The 24,744-nt window shown below is 43.0% G+C and overlaps 1 protein-coding gene across 1 annotated transcript in view; it reads right to left on the minus strand.

Annotated features, from left to right (window-relative positions):
- Positions 1-7,654: 7,654 nt before the first annotated feature.
- Positions 7,655-24,744, minus strand: part of SYPL2 (synaptophysin like 2) — a 38,168-nt gene continuing 21,078 nt past the window's right edge. Inside the window, exons 4-7 of the mRNA XM_077295253.1 lie at positions 18,719-18,849; positions 11,820-12,018; positions 9,828-10,019; positions 7,655-8,052 (exon numbers count right to left, since the gene is read on the minus strand). Coding sequence (XP_077151368.1) covers positions 7,921-8,052; positions 9,828-10,019; positions 11,820-12,018; positions 18,719-18,849 — 654 coding nt within the window. The 3' untranslated portion in view covers positions 7,655-7,920. The remainder of the gene's footprint in view (positions 8,053-9,827; positions 10,020-11,819; positions 12,019-18,718; positions 18,850-24,744) is intronic.

Here is a 24,744-nt window from a genome sequence, read left to right on the forward strand (position 1 = left end):
CTGAGACAAAACGGCCCCTACCCCAATCTCAAAAGCATCAATCTCAACCTGAAACGGAAGAGAAACATCTGGTTGGCGCAACACCGGAGCAGAAGTAAATCGGCGTTTAAGATCCTGAAAGGCAGAGACAGCCGCAGAGGACCAATTCGCCACATCAGCGCCTTTTTTCGTCAAATCAGTCAAGGGTTTAACCACGCTGGAGAAGTTAGCAATGAAACGGCGATAAAAATTTGCAAAACCCCAAAATTTCTGAAGGCTCTTCACGGATGTGGGTTGAATCCAATCATGAATGGCCTGAACCTTAACCGGATCCATCTCCATAGATGAGGGAGAAAAAATAAAGCCCAAAAAAGAAACCTTCTGCACCCCAAAGAGACACTTAGACCCCTTCACAAACAAAGCATTGTCACGAAGGATCTGAAATACCATCCTGACCTGTTCCACATGAGACTTCCAATCATCGGAAAAAATCAAAATATCGTCCAAATATACAATCAAGAATTTATCAAAATAAGTCCGGAAGATATCATGCATGAAGGATTGAAAAACAGATGGAGCGTTAGTGAGCCCGAATGGCATCACAAGGTATTCAAAATGGCCTTCGGGCATATTAAACGCAGTTTTCCATTCATCACCCTGTTTAATACGAACAAGATTATATGCCCCCCGAAGGTCAATCTTCGTAAACCAACTAGCCCCCTTAATCCTAGCAAACAAATCGGAAAGCAAAGGTAAAGGGTATTGAAACTTGACCGTGATCTTATTCAGGAGGTGATAATCAATACAAGGTCTCAAGGAGCCATCCTTCTTAGCAACAAAAAAAAAACCTGCTCCCAACGGTGAAGAAGATGGCCGAATATGCCCTTTCTCCAAAGACTCCTTAACATAACTCCGCATGGCGGTATGTTCAGGCACAGACAGGTTGAAAAGTCGGCCCTTAGGAAACTTACTGCCTGGACTCAAGTCAATCGCACAATCACAGTCCCTGTGCGGTGGAAGGGAACTGGACTTGGCTCATCGAATACATCCTGAAAATCAGACAAAAACTCTGGAATTTCAGAAGAGGAAGAAGAGGAGATTGACATCAAAGGAACATCATTATGAACCCCCTGACAACCCCAACTAGTCACAGACATAGATTTCCAATCCAACACAGGATTTTGTACCTGCAACCACGGGAAACCCAGCACGATAACATCATGCAAATTATGCAACACCAGAAATCGACAATCTTCCTGATGGGCTGGCGCCATGTGCATGGTCACCTGTGTCCAAAACTGGGGCTTATTTTTAGCCAAAGGTGTAGCATCAATCCCCGTTAAAGGAATAGGGTTCTGCAGAGGCTGCAAGGGAAAACCACAACGCCTGGCAAACTCAAAATCCATTAAGTTCAAGGCGGCGTCTGAATCCACAAACGCCATGACAGAAAATGATGACAATGAGCAGATCAAGGACACCGATAACAGAAATTTAGGTTGTACAGTACTGATAGTAAATGAACTAGCGATCCTTTTTGTCCGCTTAGGGCAGACTGAAATGACATGAGAAGCGTCGCCACAATGACTTTGCTCTAAGGACGACGCCACAGCGCGCACAGTTTGACGCTCCCGCAAGCGCCGATCAATCTGAATGGCCAGAGACATAGAATCACTCAGACCAGAAGGCGTGGGAAACCCCACCATAACATCTTTAACGGATTCAGAAAGACCCTTTCTGAAAATTGCCGCCAAAGCATCATCATTCCATTTAGTCAACACAGACCATTTTCTAAATTTCTGACAAAACAATTCTGCCGCCTCTTGACCCTGAGACAGGGCCAACAAGGTTTTCTCCGCTTGATCCACAGAATTCGGTTCATCATATAATAATCCTAAAGCCTGAAAAAAGGAATCTACATTAAGCAAGGCCGAATTCCCAGATTCCAGGGAAAATGCCCAATCCTGTGGATCGCCACACAGCAGGGAGATGACAATTTTAACCTGTTGAATGGAATCACCAGAGGATCGCGGTCTCAGAGCAAAAAACAGTTTACAATTGTTTTTAAAACCCAAAAATTTGGACCTATCACCAAAAAACAAATCAGGAGTAGGAATCTTCGGCTCTAAAGCAGGAGTCTGAGCAATATAATCAGAAATACCCTGTACCCTAGCAGCAAGCTGGTCTACACGAGAAGCTAATTCCTGAACATCCATGCTGGCACAAGACTCCTCAGCCACCCATAAATAAAGAGGGGAAAAAAGACAAAACAGACTGCAGAAAAAAAAATGGCTCAACACCTTTCTTCCCTTCTTCTGAGATGCATTTAACTCATTATGGGCCAGTTGTACTGTTATGATCTGGTGACCTTGGAGCCGCATGAAACTTTCTCTGGAGTTGGTGGAACCTGTACTGACCGCAAATCCTGAACTAACACCGCAACTAGAAGTAGCCATGGGGTGTGCCTAACAAAACCCTAGACACCTCGACACAGCCGGAGGACTAAATACCCCTATAGATGGAAATAGGAATGCTACCTTGCCTCAGAGCAGACCCCCAAAGGATAGGCAGCCCCCCACGAATAATGACTGTGAGTAGGAGAAGAATAGACACACGCAGGTAGAAAACAGGATTTAGCAAAAGAGGCCACTCTAGCTAAATAGGAAAGGATAGGACAGATTACTAGGCGGTCAGTATTAAAACCCTTCCAAAAATATCCACAGCAGATAATACAAAAAGTTCCACAATCTAACTAAAGACATGGAATGTATATCTGCCACTCCAGAGAATCCAACAAGACTGAGAAAATACTGACACAATCTAAGCTGGACAAGAAAACACAAAGAATAGCACTGAATTGTGAAGCACACAACATGTGTGCCACAGGAAAAAAAAACCAGACACTTATCTTTGCTGATTTGGCAGAAAGGCAGGAGGAACCAGGCAGAGGTCCTACACCTCCCAACAACAATTGACAACTGGCAAGGACTAATGAATCCTGCACGCCTAAATACCCCAGTCAGAACTGCAATCAGCAGATGCACCTGACCAGGACTGCAACTCAGGGGCAACTGCATTACCACCTACAACCACCGGAGGGAGCCCAAAAGCAGAATTCACAACAGACTAGATCCCAACTGGCTCTAGGTGATTGACAGGTCTGTCCCTATGTACCCATGAGGGAGAGAACCGACAATCACCTGGAAAAGCCCTAGGAATAGTTAGCCACAGGCTCCGCTATATACTAGTCTCGTCTCAGGCTGTGTTCCCTGGCGGGATTATTATTATTAATATTATTAATTATTTATAAAGCACCATTGATTCCATGGTCCTGTACATGAGAAGGGGTTACATCAAACGGGTTACAGTAGACAAACTAACAATGACAGACTGGTACAGTGGGAAGAGGACCCTGCCCTTGCGGGCTTATATTCTACAGGATGATGGGCAAGGAGACAGTAGGTTGGGGGGTTGCAGAAGCTCCGATGGTGTTGAGGTGGCAGGGTAGTTATTGCAGGTTGTAGGCTTTCTTGAAGAGATGGGTTTTCAGGTTCCGTCTGAAGGAGCCAAATGTGGTGGATAATTAGACGTGTTGGGACACAGAATTCCAGATGATGGAGGATATTCTGGGGAAGTCTTGGAGGCGATTGGGTGAGGAGCAAATAAGTGTAGAGGATTGAAGGAGGTCTTGGGAGGACTGGAGATTACGTGAGGGAAGATATCTGGAGATATACGGAGAAGACAGGTTATGGATGGCTTTGTAGGTTACTGTTAGTAATTTGAACTAGATACATTGGGAAATTGGGAGCCAATTAAGGGATTTGAAAAGGGGGGAAGCAGGAGTGCAGCAAGGAGAGAGATTAATTAGTTGGGCAGCAAAGTTAAGGATGGGGTGGAGAGGTGCAAGAATGTTAGAAAGTAGGCCACAGAGGAGGATGTTGCAGTAGTCAAGGAAGGAGATGATGAGGGCATGTACACGTGTGGCACCCCAGGAGTCCGGTTGCCAGAGTGGCATTGCCTTTCTCAGGGGGGTGATGCCATGCCTGGAAGCAAGAGGGATCCCCTTAGCAGGTAATACAGTCAGCATGCAACACCTTTCCTGACTCCAGATCAGAAGGTGGAGCTCTAACCCGATTTTCAGGGGAACTTCCCTATAAGTTCTGGTCTGGAGATGGGGTTAGTTAGTGTGTGTGAGGAAGCAGACTGAGAAGGAGGAAGAGGCAAGTGAGGAGAATCTGTGGGATAGGAGCTGCGATTGAGCTCACCCCAGGACTGAGCGCCGAAGATTGGACACCGGAGTCCATGGTGTGTGGGAATTGCAGGTCCCGCCACCAAATTCGGAGGACAGCGAGATTGCACGTCTCCTGGCCCCATTGGACACCCAAAGGCACAGCAGCAAACGAGAGCCCGGAGTCAGCACTAGGGAGTGACACCTGGAACAGGCTCAAGCCTCAAGCTGCCTGCCATGCAGGTAGTGTTTCACATAGTGGACAGACTGAGAGAGGGACTTGAGGAGAAGTAAAAGCAGCAAGCATCCAGAGAACAGCACAGCAGGGAGGCCTCCAACCCCACCTGGCTAGGAGGATCCTGAATTGCTTCCAGGCTGCCCGGATCTCCATCATCAGCTGTGAGTGTGCCCCGGACTGCACCTGCAACCTGGGTTTAAAGGTAAAGGAAACTGCAACCCTTGAGTCCTCTAGTTATTCCTGCACCCTCATTCCTGCACTCCAATGTCCACCATCCCTCATAAACTGTTCTGGTAGCCCTGGGCCCCTGCTCCACCTGTGGGGAGCAGAACCATTCCAGCTGCATCATCATCATCCTCAGCGGTCCCTTTAAGCAGCGTCGGCCATCCCTGGCTGAGTACCACAGGTGGCGTCACGAATTATCCCCTTTTCCTATATAAACTTTATTCCTTTCCATCATACATCCCTTTTAATTGCGCGCCACCCAGGGCCACAGACCGGGTCACTGCTGCCGTGATCACCCCTTTAAGAACCATCCGACCCTGTTTAGAGTGCCCCACCGCCCTAGTGGTGTTGCACAAGCATTTTAGTAGATAGTGGGTTGAGGAAAGCACAGATTCTGGAAATATTTTTGAGCTGGAGGCAATAGGAGGTGGCGAGAGCTTGGATGTGTGCTTTGAAGGACAGAGCAGAGTAAAGGGTTATTCCGAGGCAGCGGATTTCCGGGGAAAATGTAATGTCATTTATTGTGATAGATAGGTCAGGTAGGGAAGATATGCGAGATGGAGGAAAGTTAATTAGTTCAGATTGTCCACATTGAGCTTGAGGAAACAAGAGGAGAAGAAGAAGGATATGGCTGATAGACGCTCTGGAATTCTGGACAGCAGAGAGGCGACATCTGAGCCAGAGAGGTAGATCTGACTGTCTTCAGCATATAGGTGGTACTGGAAGCCTTAGGACTTTGGAGCGCCCGCTAGGACCGTGGGATACTCGGTACCGGGTTGGCACAGTTCTTAAAGGGGTGGTCACGGCGGCAGTGACCCGGTCCGTGGCCCTAGGCATCCAATTAAGGAAAATGAAGTGTAGTGGGAAATAACATCTAATGTAGTAATGTTGGTGACGCCACCTGTGTCCCCAGGGCTACGAGTCTATGAGGGGTTGTAGATGTTGGGGTGCAGGAAATAATTGGAGGACACAGGATTCACAGTCTCTTTACCTTTTAATTGCCAGTGCAGTCCTGGGCACAGTTTACAGGTGATCTTTGGAATCTGGGCAGCCTGGAAGCCGTTCGGAATCCCCCTAGCCAGGTGGGGTTGGAAGCCTTCCCTTCTGCGCTGAATTCTAGGTTCTTGATGCCATAGCTTTAATCAAGTCCCTCTCTCAATCTGTCCCTCAGGTGGGACACTACCCGCATGGCAGTCGGCTCGAGCCTTTTTACAGGTGTCCCTTTCTCGTGGTGACTCCAGGCTCTAATCTGCTGCTGTGTCTTCGGGTGTTAGATGGGCCAGGAGACCTGCAATCTCCTGCCCTCCGGTTTCAGCTGTGGGGCATACAGTTCCCAAACAACCTCGGACCACGGGGTCCGGTTTCTTGCTCTTAATCCTGGGGGTGAGCTCCACTCCCAGTTTCTCTCTCCTTTGCTTCTTTTCCCTTCACTGTCTCACACATACTGACCGTAACTGCTCCTCCAAGCCAGAACTTATAAGGAAGCTACCCTGAAGCCAGGTTTAGAGCTCCCCCTTCTGGCCTGGAGTCAGGAAAGTGCTGTATGCTAGTGTTACCTGCTAAGGGAATTCCTTCTCACTTCCAGGCATGGCATCACCCTCCCATGGAGGAAGGCAATACCACTGTGGCATCCAAACTCCTGGGGTGCCACAACGTTATGAGTTGTCCCAGGCCAAGGGTATTTATTGAGAAGAGAAGGAGTCCTAGGACAGAGCCTTGAGGGACACTAACAGAGAGAGAGTGGGATAAGGAGGTAGTGTGGGAGTAGGAAACACTAAATGTGCACTTGGAAAGGTATGAGGAGATCCAGGATAGAGCAAGGTCTTTGATGCCAAAGGAATACTGGTACTGGTAGAGGTGATTGGGTAGAGGTGACCTGGTAGAGGTGATCGGGTTATAGCAGCTTCTAGACTCCCATGGAGACTATTGAAGCATGCCAAAAGTTAAAAAAAATGTTTTTAAAAATCTAAAAAAAAAATAAACGTTTGAATCACCCCCCTTTTGCTCCATTTAAAATAAAACAATAAAAAAAATCAAACATACACATTTGGTATCAGAATCGCTCGATCTATCAATAAAAAAGGATTAACCTGATCGCTAAATAGTGTAGCTAGAAAAAAGTTAAAATGCCAGAATTACGTTTTTTGGTCACCGCGACATTGCATTAAAATGCAATAACGGGCGTTTATAAGATCGTATCTGCACCAAAATGGTATCATTAAAAACATCAGCTCGGCACGCAAAAAATAAGCCCTCACCCAACCCGAGATCATGAAAAATGGAGACGCTACGGGTAAATGGCGCAATTTTTTTTTTTTTAACAAAGTTTGGAATTTTTTTTCACCACTTAGAAAAAAAAGAACCTAGACATGTTTGGTGTCTATGAACTTGTAATGACCTGGAGATTCATAATGACAGGTCAGTTTTAGCATTTAGTGAACCTAGTAAAAAAAAATCAAAGAAAAAACAACAGTGAGATTGCACTTTTATTTCAATTTCATCGCACTTGGAATTTTTTTCCCGTTTTTGAGTACATGACATGGTAAAACCAATGGTGTCATTCAAAAGTACAACTTGCCCCCCAAAAAACAAGCCCTCACATGGCCATTTTGACCAAAAAAATAAAGAAGTTATGGCTCTGGGAAGAAGGGGAGCGAAAAATGAAAATGCAAAACCAAAGGGCTTAAAGCAATTTCTTTGCGGAAACTGCTGAAGGTAGCCAAGCGCAGACTAGCCCCAATCAATAAATTAACCCGTCTGCAGACCCTCTGGAGTTCAAACTGTAAATCTTCACCAAAAGTCCAAGGAGTGGTCTCAGTTTTCTGCTACAGATGGAAAATTAGCATTCTGTGTGTTATTTTTTAGAGAAAGTATTGAATTGTAGCTGTGAAAAAAGCTGCCTACTCCTCGATTTATTTATTATTTATGATTTTTGTGTGGTTGGCAGGCAGACAGGGCTTCTGGAGGCAAGAATCTGACCAAGATCAGAAAGTGGACATCATTTTATTTAATAAATAGCACCAGTGGAGGTAACAACTTGTAGACGGATTAATGACTTTGGAAATCAGAAAGATGGAAGAAAAATATTGTATTGGAGTGGATTTGTTTCTTTTTTTGGTACAAGGTGACTTAAGACCCGCATCAGAATACTGAGCAATTCTAAGTAAATAAAAGCAGAGTCACTTAAGTCCACTCGAAGGAGCAAGTAGAGAGTCACAGTCAGAGAAAGGCTTCCTGATCTAGGTGCACAGGATCACTGCAGATCTTCAGCCTCCCCACGCTCAGCAGACTCCTCTTTGCTGGTGGCAGGTTTGCTCCATGCAGTTTCTTTGAACACAAACCATGCATTCGCTGCCCAGATCAGAAAATTCAGAAATCCAAAGAGCTGTGGTGAAAGCAAGGAAAAGTGAGAGTACAGAAATGTGGTAGAATACTGTAATAAATAAATCATTACAAAATAAGGACAGAAGTTCTGGTAAAGTCATGACTTAACTGTACTCAAACTAAGGGCTCATTTATATGTCGGATTACTGCGTACGAGTGCACTCCGTGTTTTTCATGGCTAGCACTCATACCAATGATATTCTAAGAGACTATTCACATATCTGATTTTTTTTCTCAGACTGAGTGTAAATATCAGAGACATATCTGATTTTGAACCGAGGGTCAGATCAAAAATTGGCAATACAAGTCAATGGTTCCGTCTCTGTAGTAGATATTCATAAGCAGCAGGAGCATGGGGAACATTGCAGTATTGAGCAGTGTAGCTGTCAATCCAGCACTGGGGCTTGATAAAGCTTTTAATAGAAAGAAGAATCACAGTCTGTGTAGATCTGCATCATTAACTCTGCTCATTCTTCCCTTTCCCTCTCCATAGACTTTGATAAGCAGCTGTAATGTGATCCCTCAGTGATTTGGCAGTCTATCTGGTCTTAAGCAAGATGGATATTACCAGTATTCATGAGTAAGTTATCAGTTCAGGGACAGGGGAAGGAAGAGAAATGGATAAAAATGCATATTTAACTAATAAGAAAGTTTTTTCTATTTCTTACTTATAGCGTAGATTAGTTTGGTGGAGTCCTGACAATGAAGACATGCTATCCCTTTTAATGCGGTAAATTAGTGGTCATCATTAGTCATTTACCTATCCTGACACATAAAATGATTGCTCTATACTGATTCTGTCCCCACACAGCTGTTCTTATCGGACATAATTTTCTTTAGGAAATCTTCATCTCTTTAGTAGGTCACATGCAAAAAAAGGACAGTACATATTATACTCTTTTATAGGTGGCCAATTATACTGAAAAAAGGGTTTACTTACATGTACCTGCTTGTTGGATGCTAAATGATATATCTAAACTATCCATTAGGTGTTCAGCTATGAATGTAGCAGAACTATCTCCTAACACATGTGCTGAACGTTTGCACGGAATGTGTTAAACTGAAAACTTGTAGACCTCCAGGGATATAAGTCATTGATGCATCATGTACAGTATAGCCGTTCTGTCTGACCAGGTGATGTTTCGCATTGGCTCGAACAGTGATGACAAAGTTGAGCACTTTTTGTATCAGTCTGGACTTGAAAGACTTCTGCTGGTGGAACTAATACAACTCTAGAAGAAACTATGGGATCAGTTTTGACATCAGTTTTTACTGATTTTCTTCTATGCCAGCACACTTTTTTTGTAGACAAATTTAGTACCTTCGGATTTGAGGTGGACACCTCTGTATATAACATCTGCATATATACAGTATAATTATACAGTGGGTTTACTGTAAGAAAAAAATTATCACCTAACCAAAGGAGAGGCGCTAAATATGTGACAGCTGGGGATCAATCAATCTCCATTTCCTTCTCACAGCTATCAGAATTGACTGGAATAGCATGATCACACATGACTTCTGCTGCTCCATTTATGTCTACGGGACTGATGGAAATAGCTTGGTTATCTCTGTCAATTCTGTAGTCACTAAATTGTTTCCTATTTTTATAGTGTTTAGATTTTACTATTGTGTATATTAACTTATTATTAATAATTATTATTATAATGTTTTACTTTGTGTTCTTTATTAGGTATAGTTCAGTAAATAGTATATACTCTCGAGTATATAACACTTTTGGCACACGGTACAGAATTTCATTTAGCGATTACTTACCACTGATATGTTGGCAAGGCCATAGTATGGTGTAACGCCGGCACTGCAAGACGCGTTTTCCAGCTGGCACAACGGCATTGACGACAAGATGCTAGATGGGTGAGTAGCTAATTTCACATCCATGAGACCTTTTCCCCATGCTGAAGCAGCTACAAGCCACAAGAAGGCAAAGCCACCAGTCACACAAAGATCCTGCAAAATGACATCACCATGAAGGCCATCAGTATTTGATTAATAGAGAAGATCTAGTGTAAATCAGCTAACATTAATGTTATACTAAAACATATTTTACATAGGAACATAACATAATAAATGCAACGAAAAAGGGTAAAAATACTCTTCAGATACATTACTTATAATATTCTGCATTTAGTAATTAAAGAGATCTTGTCAGCAGGATTTTGCTATGTAAACTACAGACATGCCCATATTAGTGCTGTAATACTGATGAAAATGATACGCGCGGTGAAGAAATCCGTATTGTGGTTCTTGTGTAATGAGTGTCTAAAGTTTTGCTGTAATCACGTCTTCGTGCATCGGGGTGGGACTATGGGCAGGGTCTTTTCTTGTTGCTCTGGTCCTTCGTCTGCCTCCTGTTTGAATGACAGGTCACTGATCCGTCAGTGATTTGTCTCCTATTTTAAACATCGCGCCTGCGCAGTACTTATTTTGTGTCCAAAAAACATTAGGTCTCCCACAAAATGGTGGTGGCTGCGCATGCATGGTACACAAGAACCACAAAACAGATTTCTTCACCGAACATATCATTTTAATCAGTATTATAGCACTAATATGGGTGTCACGTTACTGGCGATACAGGACTGAAGGTCAGTGGCCGAAGCAGATGTATACAAGTGACCGGACCGTAGAAAGACCTCTGGAGATGCAATATATGACAGTGGTAGTCCAATATATCCGCAGATGCAGGCACCAGCCCGAGCAAGGGCCGGCCTGTATTACACACGAGCACAAAGCAGGAGTTCAGGGTAGTAGCAGCAGAATATCAGTAAGAAGCAGGGAGATGCCAGCAAGACACCTTCCAACCAGGAGCTCAGAGATTGCTTCACTCAGTTAGACTGAGCACACAAAATACTCAGCAACAGGAAGCTGCACAGGGCCAGGTATATATAGCAGGTCCAATCAAGCTCAGTCAGGGCGGGGACCAATCAACAGAGCGGTGATGATCTCTATCCAGACGAAGTTCATATGGTTTCAGACAGAAGTCAAGCAAGTTCCGAATAGCTCCTCAAGCAAAGGAACAGACAAACAAAGAGTCACAGGTTCAAATCCTAACAATGGGCCTGTTTGTACTTTACATAGCGAAATCCTGCTGACAGGATCTCTTTAAATGGCAATCTGTCATCAGGATTTTGCCCCATAATTTGAGAGCAGCATGATGTAATGGCAGCAAACCTAATTCCAGCGGTGTCACTTACTGGTTGGCTTGCTGCAGTTACGATAAAATCACAGTTTTATCAGCAGCAGATTATCACTAGAGGACTAGTAAACCTGCTGCCATGCAGTCCTCCATATTCATGAGCCATGTATAACTTCGCCTCCACCAATTGGCAGTTTTACTCCTATGCACAGTATACACAAGAGTTCTCCCAATCAAAGGTGTGTGGGTGGGGTTATACAGAGCTCAGCCTTCAGGGAACAGCTAGATCTGCAGCAGATAAAACAGTGATTTTATCAAAGCTGCAGCAAACAGCCCATTAATTTATACATTGCAGGAATTAGGGTCTCTGCCCCTACATCATGCTGGTCTCAGATGGGGTAGCAAAGACCTGGTGACAGGTTCCCTTTAAAGGGGTTTTCAGTGCTTAAAAGCGAAAATAAAATAAAAAATCAACACATTGCTGTTAGGGATCCGGTCATAATAAAGGAACCCCACTGCAGTCAGAAGAACTACTGATACACCCAACATTATAAAGTGTCCTCCTAGTTTTACTTAGGACCCCAGTAACTCTTGACATGACTAGAGCCACTTACCACAATAGGTACTCTCCGAATCTGAGTGTATCGTTCATGGAAGAGCAAGTAAATTACCAAAGCAAACATGGAATAAAAGAAAGCAAACACGGACAAGGTAACAAAGAATTCAGCTGGTGCAGAGAAATCCCCTGAGAGGTGCAAGATACGACTTTCGGTGTCCCCACAGGCTGGCATCTCATACCGCTGTCGATACAGCCTAAAGACATGTGCAAAGATACAATCAGACGCGGAGTAGAGGCAGCATACAAGAGCAATTATTTACCCCTTACTATGTAAGCATGTAGCCAAATTATAAGCAAATAATGAATGTGAACGCTTCCATAATAATGAATGTCAAAGCTAAGCAAATACTGAAGGATGAGGAAATGTCTAGTTTTAACGTTTTACATTTATGGTATATGCTTTAATATGTTTTTATTAGATTATACCTTGGCAGAAGGGTGTTAGTTATGCCCCTTATAGACTACAACCCACCAGGTTAGCTGAGACATTTTTATTACATTATTAAAATCTTGACAAATATTATAATATATTGCATTAAGTCCCATCTATATGGATGAATTGTGGCTTCATTTTGCATGCAGCTATAACTCAGTGCCCATAGACGAGTGCAGGGTCTTTCTTGAATCTCCATGTGCTTAGTGCTGTGTGCGCAAGTCTTGTACTGCACAGCCTGACAGTCCAAAGCTGCATGCACATTTCTGATGGTTTAAAGTGAATTTACCACTAGGTTTTTGTTACAACTTCTGAGAGCAGCATGATATAGTGGCAAGGGACAGACCCTGATTCCAGCAATTGCTTATTTTACCGGGTGCTGCAGAGATCTACTGGTTCTTTAAATGCCGAGTCCTGTATAACCTCACACAGCTCTCCGTGTACACTGTGTATAGTGTAAGGTGGTTACCGGACACATAGTTGATGGGAGGTATGTATCACAGAGGTGGTAGTCATCTGTTATGTAAACCTGGAATCTTTCTCTAGAGCACATACTTTAGTACTAGGAGTCTTGTTTGGTGCATCTGGGCCAGGTTTTACAGGCAGCCTTGGAGATCGGTGGGTCTGGCTCCCGACATACCCCATCTTTGAGTGTGGTTCAAATGTAAACATGGAGTCTGTGGTTGATACATGGTCTGTGTGTAGAGGAAAAGGGCCTCCTGTGTGTTATCCCCAGACTGAGCTGGTATAATGGATGCTATCCAGCCTATGTGACCATGACTGGCCCTAAAGAAACATTTTTTCAAAAACTCTTTTGCCTACACTGAAAATCTGTTTGTTTTTCCTTTCTTGTGGCTAGTTTATGAAGCACCAATAAAGCAGCAAAAAACATTTAAATGGAAAGGCTTCTTGTGTAGCCAAATGATGCACCCAAGTGAGTACCAATCCAACAATTGATGTTCGAAGTGTGCACAGCATTGCCAGGGAACACATGTGACGGCAACAGAAGTACTGCATGTCCTGGGTGAAGGTGGCCATAAGTCGGCAAATAACGTCAGACAGCATGAAGGACCTGGTGACACACCTGGTGCAAGCCCAGCTGCTGCAGCAGCACCAACAACAGCTAGCACAGCAGGGGACGAATAAACTGCTTATGCAACAGATTCAGCAACAGCAGCACCGTTACCAGCAGGAACAGTTTGATCTACTCGCAGAGGTGGTCCCTTTGATGCTCTCAAGAAGGTGGGGATTTCGATAAATCAAAAAAAAAATGCAATGGGGAAAGAAGAGGCCAAATAGCTAGGGTATGTAGTAGGTAGAGAGCTCAAACCCCAGATAAGTAAAGTGGACGCAATCTAACAATGGCCGAGAACGCGCTCAAAGAATTAAGTTAGAGCCTTTCTAGGAATCATTACAGGAGACTAATTCCAAACCTTGCCATGATGGCCGCACCCCTAACTGACCTTCTTAAGGGGACGAAATCAGCTATGGCCAAATAGACTGCGGAGGCAGAGATGGCCTTTCAAGAGCTGGAAGTAGCTCTGTGTAAGCAGCCAGTCCTGGTTGCCCTCGACGTCAAGAAAGAATTTGTACTCTAGACAGACGCCTCAGAAGTCGGTTTAGGAGCAGATAAAGAGATAAATGGGGATGAGCACCCCATTCTCTACCTGAGTAGGAAGCTGTGAAAATAATTATTCCATTGTAGAAAAGGAATGCTTGGCCACAAAGTGGGAGGTGGGCACATTATGGTACTATCTGTTAGGGTGAAAGTTTAAATTAGTATCAGACTACGCCCCACTCAAGTTGATGAGGGAGAAAAATTGGAAAAATGCTTGCGTTACCTGCTGGTTTCCAGCCCTGGAATATTGCAGCTTACATGTGGAACAAAGAACCGAGAAGCTACATGGTAATGCCGATGCCCTTTTGAGAATCCCGTGTCTAGTAAATGAAGATGCCAAGCCCCACAGCTTTAAGCACAGGGGGAGGTATGTAAGGTGATTACTGGACACATAGGTGATGGGAGGTGTGTATCACAGAGGTGGTTGTCGTCTGTGATATAAACCTGGAGTATTCCTCTAGTGCCCATAGTACTAAGAGGCTTATTTGGTGCATCTAAGCCAGGTTTTATGGGCAGCCTGGTGAATGGGTGGGTCTGGCTGCCTATATACCCCACCTCTGGGTATAGTTCACATGTTAAAATGTAGTCTGTTTGACACATGGTCTGTGTGTATAGAGGAAGAAAGCCTCCTGTCTGTTATCCCCAGATTGAGCTGGTATAATGGATGCTATCCAGCCTGTGTGACCAGGACTGGCTCTAAAGAGACTTTGTCAAGAACTGTTTATTTTGTTTTGCCTGCACTGAAAGGCTGTTTGTTTTTCATTTGCTTGTGCCTTGTTTATGAAGCACCAATAAACGACCATGGACATTTAAATTGAAACGCTTTGTGTGTTCTGTAATGATGCACCCAAGTGAGTAGCAATCCCACAATAAGCAGAAAGTTTTCAATCAATGGTGAGAGCGTGGATGAACTACCTGGCAGCAAGTTTGCTAGTTCTCTAGTAATAATCTCCAATTTTTATAAAAACTACACTAAGCAGCCAGGTAAGTGATGCATTGCTGGAATCAGGGAAACTGACCCTACATAATGCTGCTCTCAGATTAGGAAGCAAAAAATTCAATTTAAAAGCTAAAATCTTTATACATTTATTTACTTCACAAAAGGTGTTAACTCAGCAACAAAAGGCAGCGGTATTTACCTGCCCAGGTCTCAGAACTAATGCACTATCATGATGCAGCAAACCTATATACACTGCTAAAAAAAATAAAGGGAACACTTAAACAACAGAATATAACTCCAAGTAAATCAAACTTCTGTGAAAACAAACTGTCCACTTAGGAAATAATACTGTTTGACAATCAATTTCACATGCTGTTGTGCAAATGGAATAGACAACAGATGGAAATTATTGGCAATTGTCAAGACACACTCAATAAAGGAGTGGTTCTGCAGGTGGGGACCACAGTCCACATCTCAGTACCAATGCTTTCTGGCTGATGTTTTGGTCACTTTTGAATGTTGGTTGTGCTTTCACACTCGTGGTAGCATGAGATGGACTCTACAACCCATACAAGTGGCTCAAGTAGTGCAGCTCATCCAGGATGGCACATCAATGCGAGCTGTGGCAAGAAGGTTTGCTGTGTCTGTCAATGTAGTGTCCAGAGGCTGGAGGCGCTATCTGGAGACAGGACAGTACACCAGGAGATGTAGAGGGGGCTGTAGGAGGGCAACAACCCAGCAGCAGGACAGCTACCTCAGCCTTTGTGCAAGAAGGAACAGCAGGAGCACTGCCTGAACCCTGCAAAATTACCTCCAGCAGGCCACAAATGTGCATGTGTCTGCACAAACGGTTAGAAACCGACTCCATGAGGATGATCTGAGTGGCCGACGTCCACAGATGGGGGTTGTGCTCACAGCCCAACACCGTGCAGTACACTTGGCATTTGCACAGAACACCAGGATTGGCAAATTCGCCACTGGCTCCCTGTGCTCTTCACAGATGAAAGCAGGTTCACACTGAGCACATGTGACAGTCGTGACAGAGTCTGGAGATGACGTGGAGAGCGATCTGCTGCCTGCAACATCCTTCAGCATGACCGGTTTGGCAGTGGGTCAGTAATGGTGTGGGGTGGCATTTATTTGGAGGGCTGCACAGCCCTCCATGTGCTCGCCAGAGGTAGCCTGACTGCCATTAGGTACCGAGATAAGATCCTCAGACCCCTTGTGAGACCATATGCTGCTGCAGTTGGCCCTGGGTTCCTCCTAATGCAGGACAATGCCAGACCTCATGTGGCTGGAGTGTGTCAGCAGTTCCTGCAAGATGAAGGCATTGAAACTATGGACTGGCCCGCCCGTTCCCCAGACCTGAATCCGATTGAGCATATCTGGGACATCATGTCTCGCACCATCCACCAACGTCACGTTGCACCACAGACTGTACAGGAGTTGGCGGATGCTTTAATCCAGGTCTGGGAGGAGATCCCTGAGGAGACCATCCGCCGCCTCATCAGGAGCATGCCAAGGCACTGTAGGGCGGTCATACAGGCATGTGGAGGCCACACACACTACTGAGCATCATTTCCTTGTCTTGAGGCATTTCCACTGAAGTGGGATCAGCCTGTAACTTAATTTTCCATTGTGATTTTGAGCATCATTCCAACTCCAGACCTTCGTGGGATATTAGTTGTGATTTACGTTGATCATTTTTAGGTTTTATTGTTCTCAACACATTCCACTATGTAATGAATAAAGATTTACAACTGGAATATTTCATTCAGTGATATCTAGGATGTGGGATTTTAGTGTTCCCTTTATTTTTTTGAGCAGTGTAGTAAAGACGGCAGCAACACAGGTGCAAAATACTGATGAGAAAACCACTCACAACCTATCAATTCACTCACCCATACTATTAGATTAGGCGTGCTGTCCAGCACTATCTAAGTGCCCATCATGAGAACGGACACCCTAGTTTACAAGTCCAAAAATGCTGGGCTTGGCTGCACCCTTAAAAATGAAGTGCAAAAAATATACATAATATATGAGGTATTGGTCGCTTAATCTAATAGTATGGGCGTCACTAATAGGTTGTAAGCCGAACACTGCATTATCTGTGTGACCAGAGCCCTATATAAGCCTCTTTCGTGCATTCCTATACTAAGCAATCACCCCCTCCATGAACTGGTAGGTTGTGAGTGGTTGTCTCATCAGTATTTTGAGTCTGTGTTACTGCCATCTTTACTACATGGGTTTACTGCATCCTGCACTAGTTCTGAGACCTGGGCATGTAAATACTGCTGCACTTCTTTTGCTCTGTTAATTCATATTAATTTAAATTAGAATCATTACAAGTCAAGCACCACTCTATGAGTGCTAAGGTATGTAACTTTTTATGCAAACTATACAGTGATCAACCATAATCCTAAAACCACCTGGCTCATATTGCACAGATCCCCCTGGTGCTGCCAAAACATCTGAACCCCCACAAAATGGGATTCAAATATATTGACTAATGGGGACATAGACAGTAATGATGCAGATGGACATAATTTTCGGTCATATACGCCTATGGAGATAATGAACTATGTCATTTTGCCAGCCTCAACTAGGTGTATACTGCCGGAAACAATGTATGACAGAGCACATTGTGACTTCGTCTGCATCATTAGTGCCTTTGACCCCATCAGTGCAGACGCCCAAATCCCATTTTGCGGGGGTTCAGACTTAAGCCCCGGTGGAGCCACTGAACGTATGCTAAAATGGTACGTGAATATAGTCTTACTCAAACCATTACTGAGCAATTTTTGCAGTGTGGCAAGCACATTATACTGCTGAAACTTTGCCATCAAGGGTTCTAGATGGTCTGCAACAATGCAGAAGTAGATTTGATTGTCAGAATAACATCCATAAGAATTCCAGAACTCAAGGTTTCCCAGCAGAACATTGTAAAGAGTACCACACTGCCTCCATTGGCTTGCTTTCATCATCATTTGATGTCATCTTGTCCCCAGGGGAGCACGTCCATTACCAGCAGTGGATAAGGGTCAACATGAGCACTTTGTACAGTTTGCAGCTGCGATGCCTGAGATTTCTGACACCTTGTGACACCTTGTGAAACAGTAACCCTTCTGTGAGATTGAACCAGACAGGTTAGAGTTCATTTTCCTTGAACATCTGTTCACCTATTGTCCTTCTTTGGACCACTTGTGGCAGGTACTACAGTAACTAGTGATGAGCGAATATACTCGTTACTCGAGATTTCTGTTAGCCAGCATAAGTACATGTGGGGGTTGCCTGGTTGCTAGGGAATCCCCACATGTACTTATGCTGGCTAACAGATGTAAATCATTCAGCTGCGGCAAGAAAAACTAAATCTCCAAGCACTAAAAAATACTCGGAGGACACCCGAGCGTACTCGAGAAATCTCGAGTAACGAGTATATTCGCTCATCACTAGTACTAACCAATCTACCCGAAAAACTATATAAGATCTGACATTTTTGGAGGTGTCTATAGCCAGTCACTGTAGTCATGACAAGTACCCCTTGTTAGAGCTGGCTAGGTTTGTATGCTTTACTTTTTTTCCTGCAGCCAACACATCTTCTCAGAGATGGCTGCTCACTTGCCACTTAATATAGCCCATTCCTGAACAGGTGCCATTGTAATTAGCTGTCCAATGTCACTCTTTTCATCTGCTTCTTCCCTCTGATTAGTGTGTGTGTGTGTATATATATATATATATATATATATATATATATATATATATATATATATATATATATATACACACACATACAGTGAGGGGTACCTGGACAAAGTCTTTAATGATGAGGCAAAACAGGCAGAAAGACATTTTCAGTATTCTATTCTACTGGCAGGGAATCAAGTGAAGATGACAAGGCATTACCTGAAAGGGTAGGAAAAAGGCACCGAAATGAGATCTGTGTCTGTCTGCGTTTCTGAAACCTTACACATCACGACTGCTGCTGTCTCGCCAATGAAAGAACCACAAGTTCCAAAGGCAAAGATGGCAAACAGCTGAGAAACAAAAGTGGACAGGAAATTTAATAAGCAGTAGATTAAAAAAAAGGTCTTAAAAGTAATGAATTACAAAACATGACATCTAAAAGATGAACAAATATTTATTACACTGTTACAGGCAAATATAAATCTATCTGTTTATGTATTTGAGGACAAAAATCGATATAGACAATGTTTAATGTTATATGACTAAAGGTATATAAAATTATGTAACATAAATACAAAAAGTATTAAGTATTCAAGTAATCCAAATATGTATACACAAGAAATTACTAAATCAGGTAAGCAAATACAAGGGTAATCCTATACTCTGCCCTCCCTAAACAGAAAATACAAGGAAGACAGATCCTTACAGCCTGTCAAAAGCAAAACAATACAGCAATGTACATAACTGGGCTCAGACTGTATAAGCTAAATCTAATATATAAAGCTGAATGTGTGTATGTATGTATGTATGTCCGGGATTGGCATCTGAACCGTCGCAGCTACAGCCACAAAATTTTGCACAGTCACACGTCTGGACCCCGAGAGCGTCATAGGCTATATTGTGAGGTGAAATTTTAACCCCGCGCTTTCCAATTCACCAAACAATTTTGCCCCTATCTACATAATGGGGAAAAAATGAAAGGAAAAGTGCTGGAGGAAAATTAACAGCTGCCAGATGTGAACAAGGGGGACTTAAAGAATGAGAGCGATGGCGCCAAAGAGTATATACTGTACAGTTGCTAAGGTGGGGCCCCGACATGGGATAATCACCACACACTACCACGTGCTCGAACACATATACCACCCTCAGCGCACATTTCACCACACATACACCAACCTCGCCACATAAAAGTAGAAACACAAAAGTCGCCGCTCAAAACTCGCCACGCGCAAAACTCTCCACATGCAAAACTCGCCACACGTGCAAAACTCACCTCATGGAAAACTCGCCACACGCAAAACTTGCACACGCACAAAAATTGCCACATGCACAAAAGTTGCAACACATGCAAAAGTTGCAACACATGCAAAAGTTGCCTCACACAAAACTTGCACATACTCAAAAGGCACCACACATAAAACTCGCCACGCGCAAAACTCGCCATGCGCAAAACTTGCTGCACACAACTTGCTACACTAACCTGTCACATGCAACTCAACACACAAAATGTTGCTACACGCATGTCGCCACACAAAACTCATCTCACAAAAGTCGCTACATGCATGTCGCCACACGCAACTCAACACACACAACTTGACACATGAAACTCGCCCTAAAACACACACAAGTCTGGTATTATCCTTCAAAAATAAAAATCTGATTAATAAGCAGACAAACTACAAGAGCAACAACTGTACCATATAGGAAATACGGCAGCTGTCAGTCACATGACCTGTCTATTATGTGTATGTGTGAGCTAATATATACTGCCAGGGGGGAGGGCTTCCTGTAGGCTGGGGATTTATCAGGCTGCCAATAGCAACCAATCACAGCTCAGCTTCTATTTTGCTACAGTTAATTAACCTGAGCTCTGATTGGTTAATATAGGCAACAAAGACATTCTCAGTATAACAAAGCTAATATATGTTGTGAAATTCTTCTATTAGCTTAGTTTTTGCCTTTTAATAATTACATTTCTATCTATTTGTTTTGTGGTTTTTGTGTGCAGAATAAATTTTTGTTAACACATTCTATTTTGCTAACAGCAGTCATTAACCCGGGCGAAGCCGGGTAGTACAGCTAGTATACTATAAAACTTATCTGGATTGTATTACTCATTTCACACTGTGCACATTCATGTAGCATGCTAAAAGGAACCTGTCATGTCCGCAAGAGCTGCAGGTTAACAGTATTCCTAAGCTGTCAGTCCGCTTTAGGGAAAGTACGGCTACTGGGAGAAAATGAGCCTTATTCCTCCCAGGAGCCGTCTGATACAGTCACTGCTCAGTACACAGTGAGTGGCGGCATAAAGCATAACCTGGTATTTTGATTGACAGCTGTTTCTGCACAAATGCATTTCAGAGTGAGCTGTCAATCAAACTGCCGAGGTGAGTGTCTGCAGCCGTTTTGGGCAAGTCTTTATGACTGAAAGCAGGCATCTCCCGAGAGGAATAAAGTTAATTTCTCCCAGTAGCCGCACTTTCATTAAGGCGGCCGAACAACATAGGAATGCTAATAACTTGCAGATTAACCCTATATCTGCAGGTGAATGACATTTGGTGAAATGAAATATTCCCCTTAATGTGTTCATGTAAGATGTTAAAAGATTTTGCTTTACATGGCAGCATGTATCTGAGCTGTAGATATTGGGATGACTTGGGTGACCAGGGCATGTTTTTTCAATGGTTTATACAGTATTGAAGCTGTAATATATTTATCTGCTTAGTATATCCAGTAAAACATGGAAAAATAGAACCTAGATACCAGTTAGTGATTGGAAATTAATATAGCAGTTGACAACGTGGACAGACATAACATACAGTACATTCATATTTTTGGAAGGCTCAGATTTACAAATGTGGACGAACTCATGCATTCTAACAAGTTGCTTCGGTATATCAAAGAAATATGAATATTACTAGTCACTGCTCCCTCATCTGAAAATATAACATACTACTACTACTACTATCTGCTATGCAACCAAGCCCTATATATCCTCTCTCATCTCTACCACCCTACCTGGGCTTTTATTCTTCCAATGTTTTAAGGCCAACATTGTCCATAATCCGAACCTCACATTCCAGTCTCTAAGACTTATCTCATGTTGCACTAGTTCTTTGGAATGCTCTACCCCAGATAATCCGATTAATTCCCAGTATCCACAATTTTAAGAGGGCTGTAAAATCAAATCTATTTAGATAGGCCTATCACCTCCATAATTTAACATATCTCAGTTCTCACTTTCTACATTTCCCTCAGAATCTGGGACTTTTTATCTTCTAATTACACACCTTTAATGCTCTCATTAGCTCTTTGTATCTGGACATATACAGATACTAACTGTTGACTGGTTCATGAAGCTTTACATGAATATCCCTACGCTACAAGCACTTATTTGTCCCCCCTATTTCCTTATAGATTATTAGCTTGGAAGTAGGGTGCTCACTCCTCTAATAATTGTTGAATGATGCTTACCATTTGATTTGTAAAATGCTTCAGAATATGTAGGCGCTATACAAATATATAATAATGTAGAAATAATGTATACATAAATGGGACATATCCAAACAGCAAGTCATGCTTAAATGGGTTTTCCGATCTAAAATCTGACAACGCTGTGTGACTGCAGATTTGTTAATCCAGGATTCGCCGGTGTCTGTGCCAGGAACAATATGCATTCTCCTGGGCAGAACCCAACTAGTAGGCGCAGCCACTCTCAATTGGCTGTTCCCATCTTAGAAACATATCACGTAATAAGAATAGACAATAACTTGCTGATCTCTGGGTATCCTATCACAAAGACCCCCGCCAATCCAGGGTGCAAGATTCCGAAGGGTTCCACTCGAATGGTTCAATATCCAAGCATTCTGCGCTATTCTATTCTTTGTCTATGGGACTGCTGGAGGTAGCCAAGTGCTACACTCAGCTCTCTCTCAGTGACCAGCAATACAAAGGGACTGTGTCTTCAGAAAATTACCCATTGCTTAAATCAGATTTTTTTTATATGGAATGCATCATTTTAAAATTTTTGATCATTTATTTTTCAATCTTCTATATCACTATCTACAGTATATGGAATAAAAAACAGGTATCTAGCAATCTTCACACTGGTCAGTGGGTTTAATATTAGACTTAAGAATCAAGATTTATTGTGGCATCTTGTACACCAGCCTTATTGAAGGGAGACCTGGAGAAAGATATGACAAATTTATTAAGGGACATTTGCCTCACATTGAATTTGGAGCATCTTTCAACTGCTATACCCAATCGCCAGAAATTCATTCGGAAGTTATACCACTTTTGTGACGTAAATTATGATGAATTTGTCAGGTGCCAAGGTCGATGGAGCTGTGTAAGGTTTTGGGTTTTCAGCTGACATTTCTATTGACACCATTTTAGGATACATACAGTGTTTGAATAATTTATCAGATTTTTTGGGTGAGGTGCAGCAACCCAAAAATATAAATTCTGGCATTTTGTTATTCTCTTGACAGCGATTACCATTCTGGTTAATTAATTATAGATTTTCATAGATTGGACTTTATGGAAACAGCTATATCAAATATATTTTTTTAATTAATAATAATAATTTTATTTCTATAGCGCCAACATATTCCGCAGCACTTTACATTTTAGAGGGGACTTGTATATACAATAGACATTACAGCATAACAATAAACACATAGATCAAAACAGATACCAAGAGGAATGAGGGCCCTGCTCGCAAGCTTACAATCTATGAGGAAAAAGGGGAGACACGAAAGGTGGATGGGTTACAATTGCTTTCATTGTTAGGACCAGCCATAGTGTATGAATCGGATGTTCTTGTAATGCTGCATGAACCGGTTATCAGCCTAAGTATGGAACAATACAGACACAGAGGGCTATTAAATGCAGAAAGCATGTGGGAACATGATACGAGGAACCTGGTTATGGTAAAAAAAAATTGAATGGGCAACACAGGAATAATCAGGTTAATGCATTGAGGCGGTAGGCCAGTCTGACCAAAGTCGCTTTTAGAGCACGCTTAACTCCTTTCTGACCTCGGACGTACTATCCCGGATAGTACGTCCGAGGTCAGATACCGCACTTTGATGCAGGGCTCCGGCGGTGAGCCCGCATCAAAGTCGGGACATGTCAGCTGTTTTGAACAGCTGACATGTGCACGCAATAGCGGCGGGTGAAATCGCAATTCACCCGTCGCTATTAACTAGTTAAATGCCGCTGTCAAACACTGACAGCGGCATTTAACCGGCGCTTCCGGACGGAAATGAGTGCATCGCTGACCCCCGTCACATGATCGGGGGTCAGCGATGCATCAGAATGGTAACCATAGAGGTCCTTGAGACCTCTATTTTTACTGATCCCGGCTAGCTGTGAGCGCCCCCCTGTGGTCGGCGCTCATAGAAAGCCTGCATTTCTGCTGCATAGCAGCAATCTGATGATCGCTGCTATGTAGCAGAGCCGATCGAGTTGTGCCAGCTTCTAGCCTCCCATGGAGGCTATTGAAGCATGGCACAAGTTAAAAAAAAATGTTAAAAAAAGTGAAAAAAAAATAAAAATAAAAGATTAAATCAACCCCCTTTCGCCCCATTCAAAATAAATCAATAAAAAAATCAAACCTACATATATTTGGTATTACCGCATTCAGAATCGCCCAATCTATCAATAAAAAATAGGATTAACCTGATCGCTAAACAGCGTAGCGAGAGAAAAATTCGAAACGCCAGAATTACGTTTTTTTGGTCGCCACAACATTGCATTAAAATGCAATAACGGGCGATCAAGAGAACGTATCTGCACCAAAATGGTATCCTTAAAAACGCCAGCTCGGCACGCAAAAAATAAGCCCTCACCTGACCCCAGATCATGAAAAATGGAGATGTTACGAGTTTTTTTTTTTTAGCAAAGTTTGGAATTTTTTTTCACCACTTAGATAAAAGAGAACCTAGACATGTTAGGTGTCTATGAACTCGTAATGACCTGGAGAATCATAATGGCAGGTCAGTTTTAGCATTTAGTGAACCTAGTAAAAATGCCAAACTAAAAACCAGTGTGGGATTGCACTTTTTTTGCAATTTCACCGCACTTGGAATTTTTTTCCCATTTTCTAGTACACGACATGGTAAAACCAATGATGTCGTTCAAAAGTACAACTCGTCCCGCAAAAAATAAGCCCTCACATAGTCATATTGATGTAAAAATTAAATAGTTATGACTCTGGGAAGGAGGAGAGCAAATAACGA

This window comes from Ranitomeya variabilis, chromosome 3 (genome assembly GCF_051348905.1).
Source record: "Ranitomeya variabilis isolate aRanVar5 chromosome 3, aRanVar5.hap1, whole genome shotgun sequence".
Lineage (NCBI taxonomy): Eukaryota > Metazoa > Chordata > Amphibia > Anura > Dendrobatidae > Ranitomeya > Ranitomeya variabilis.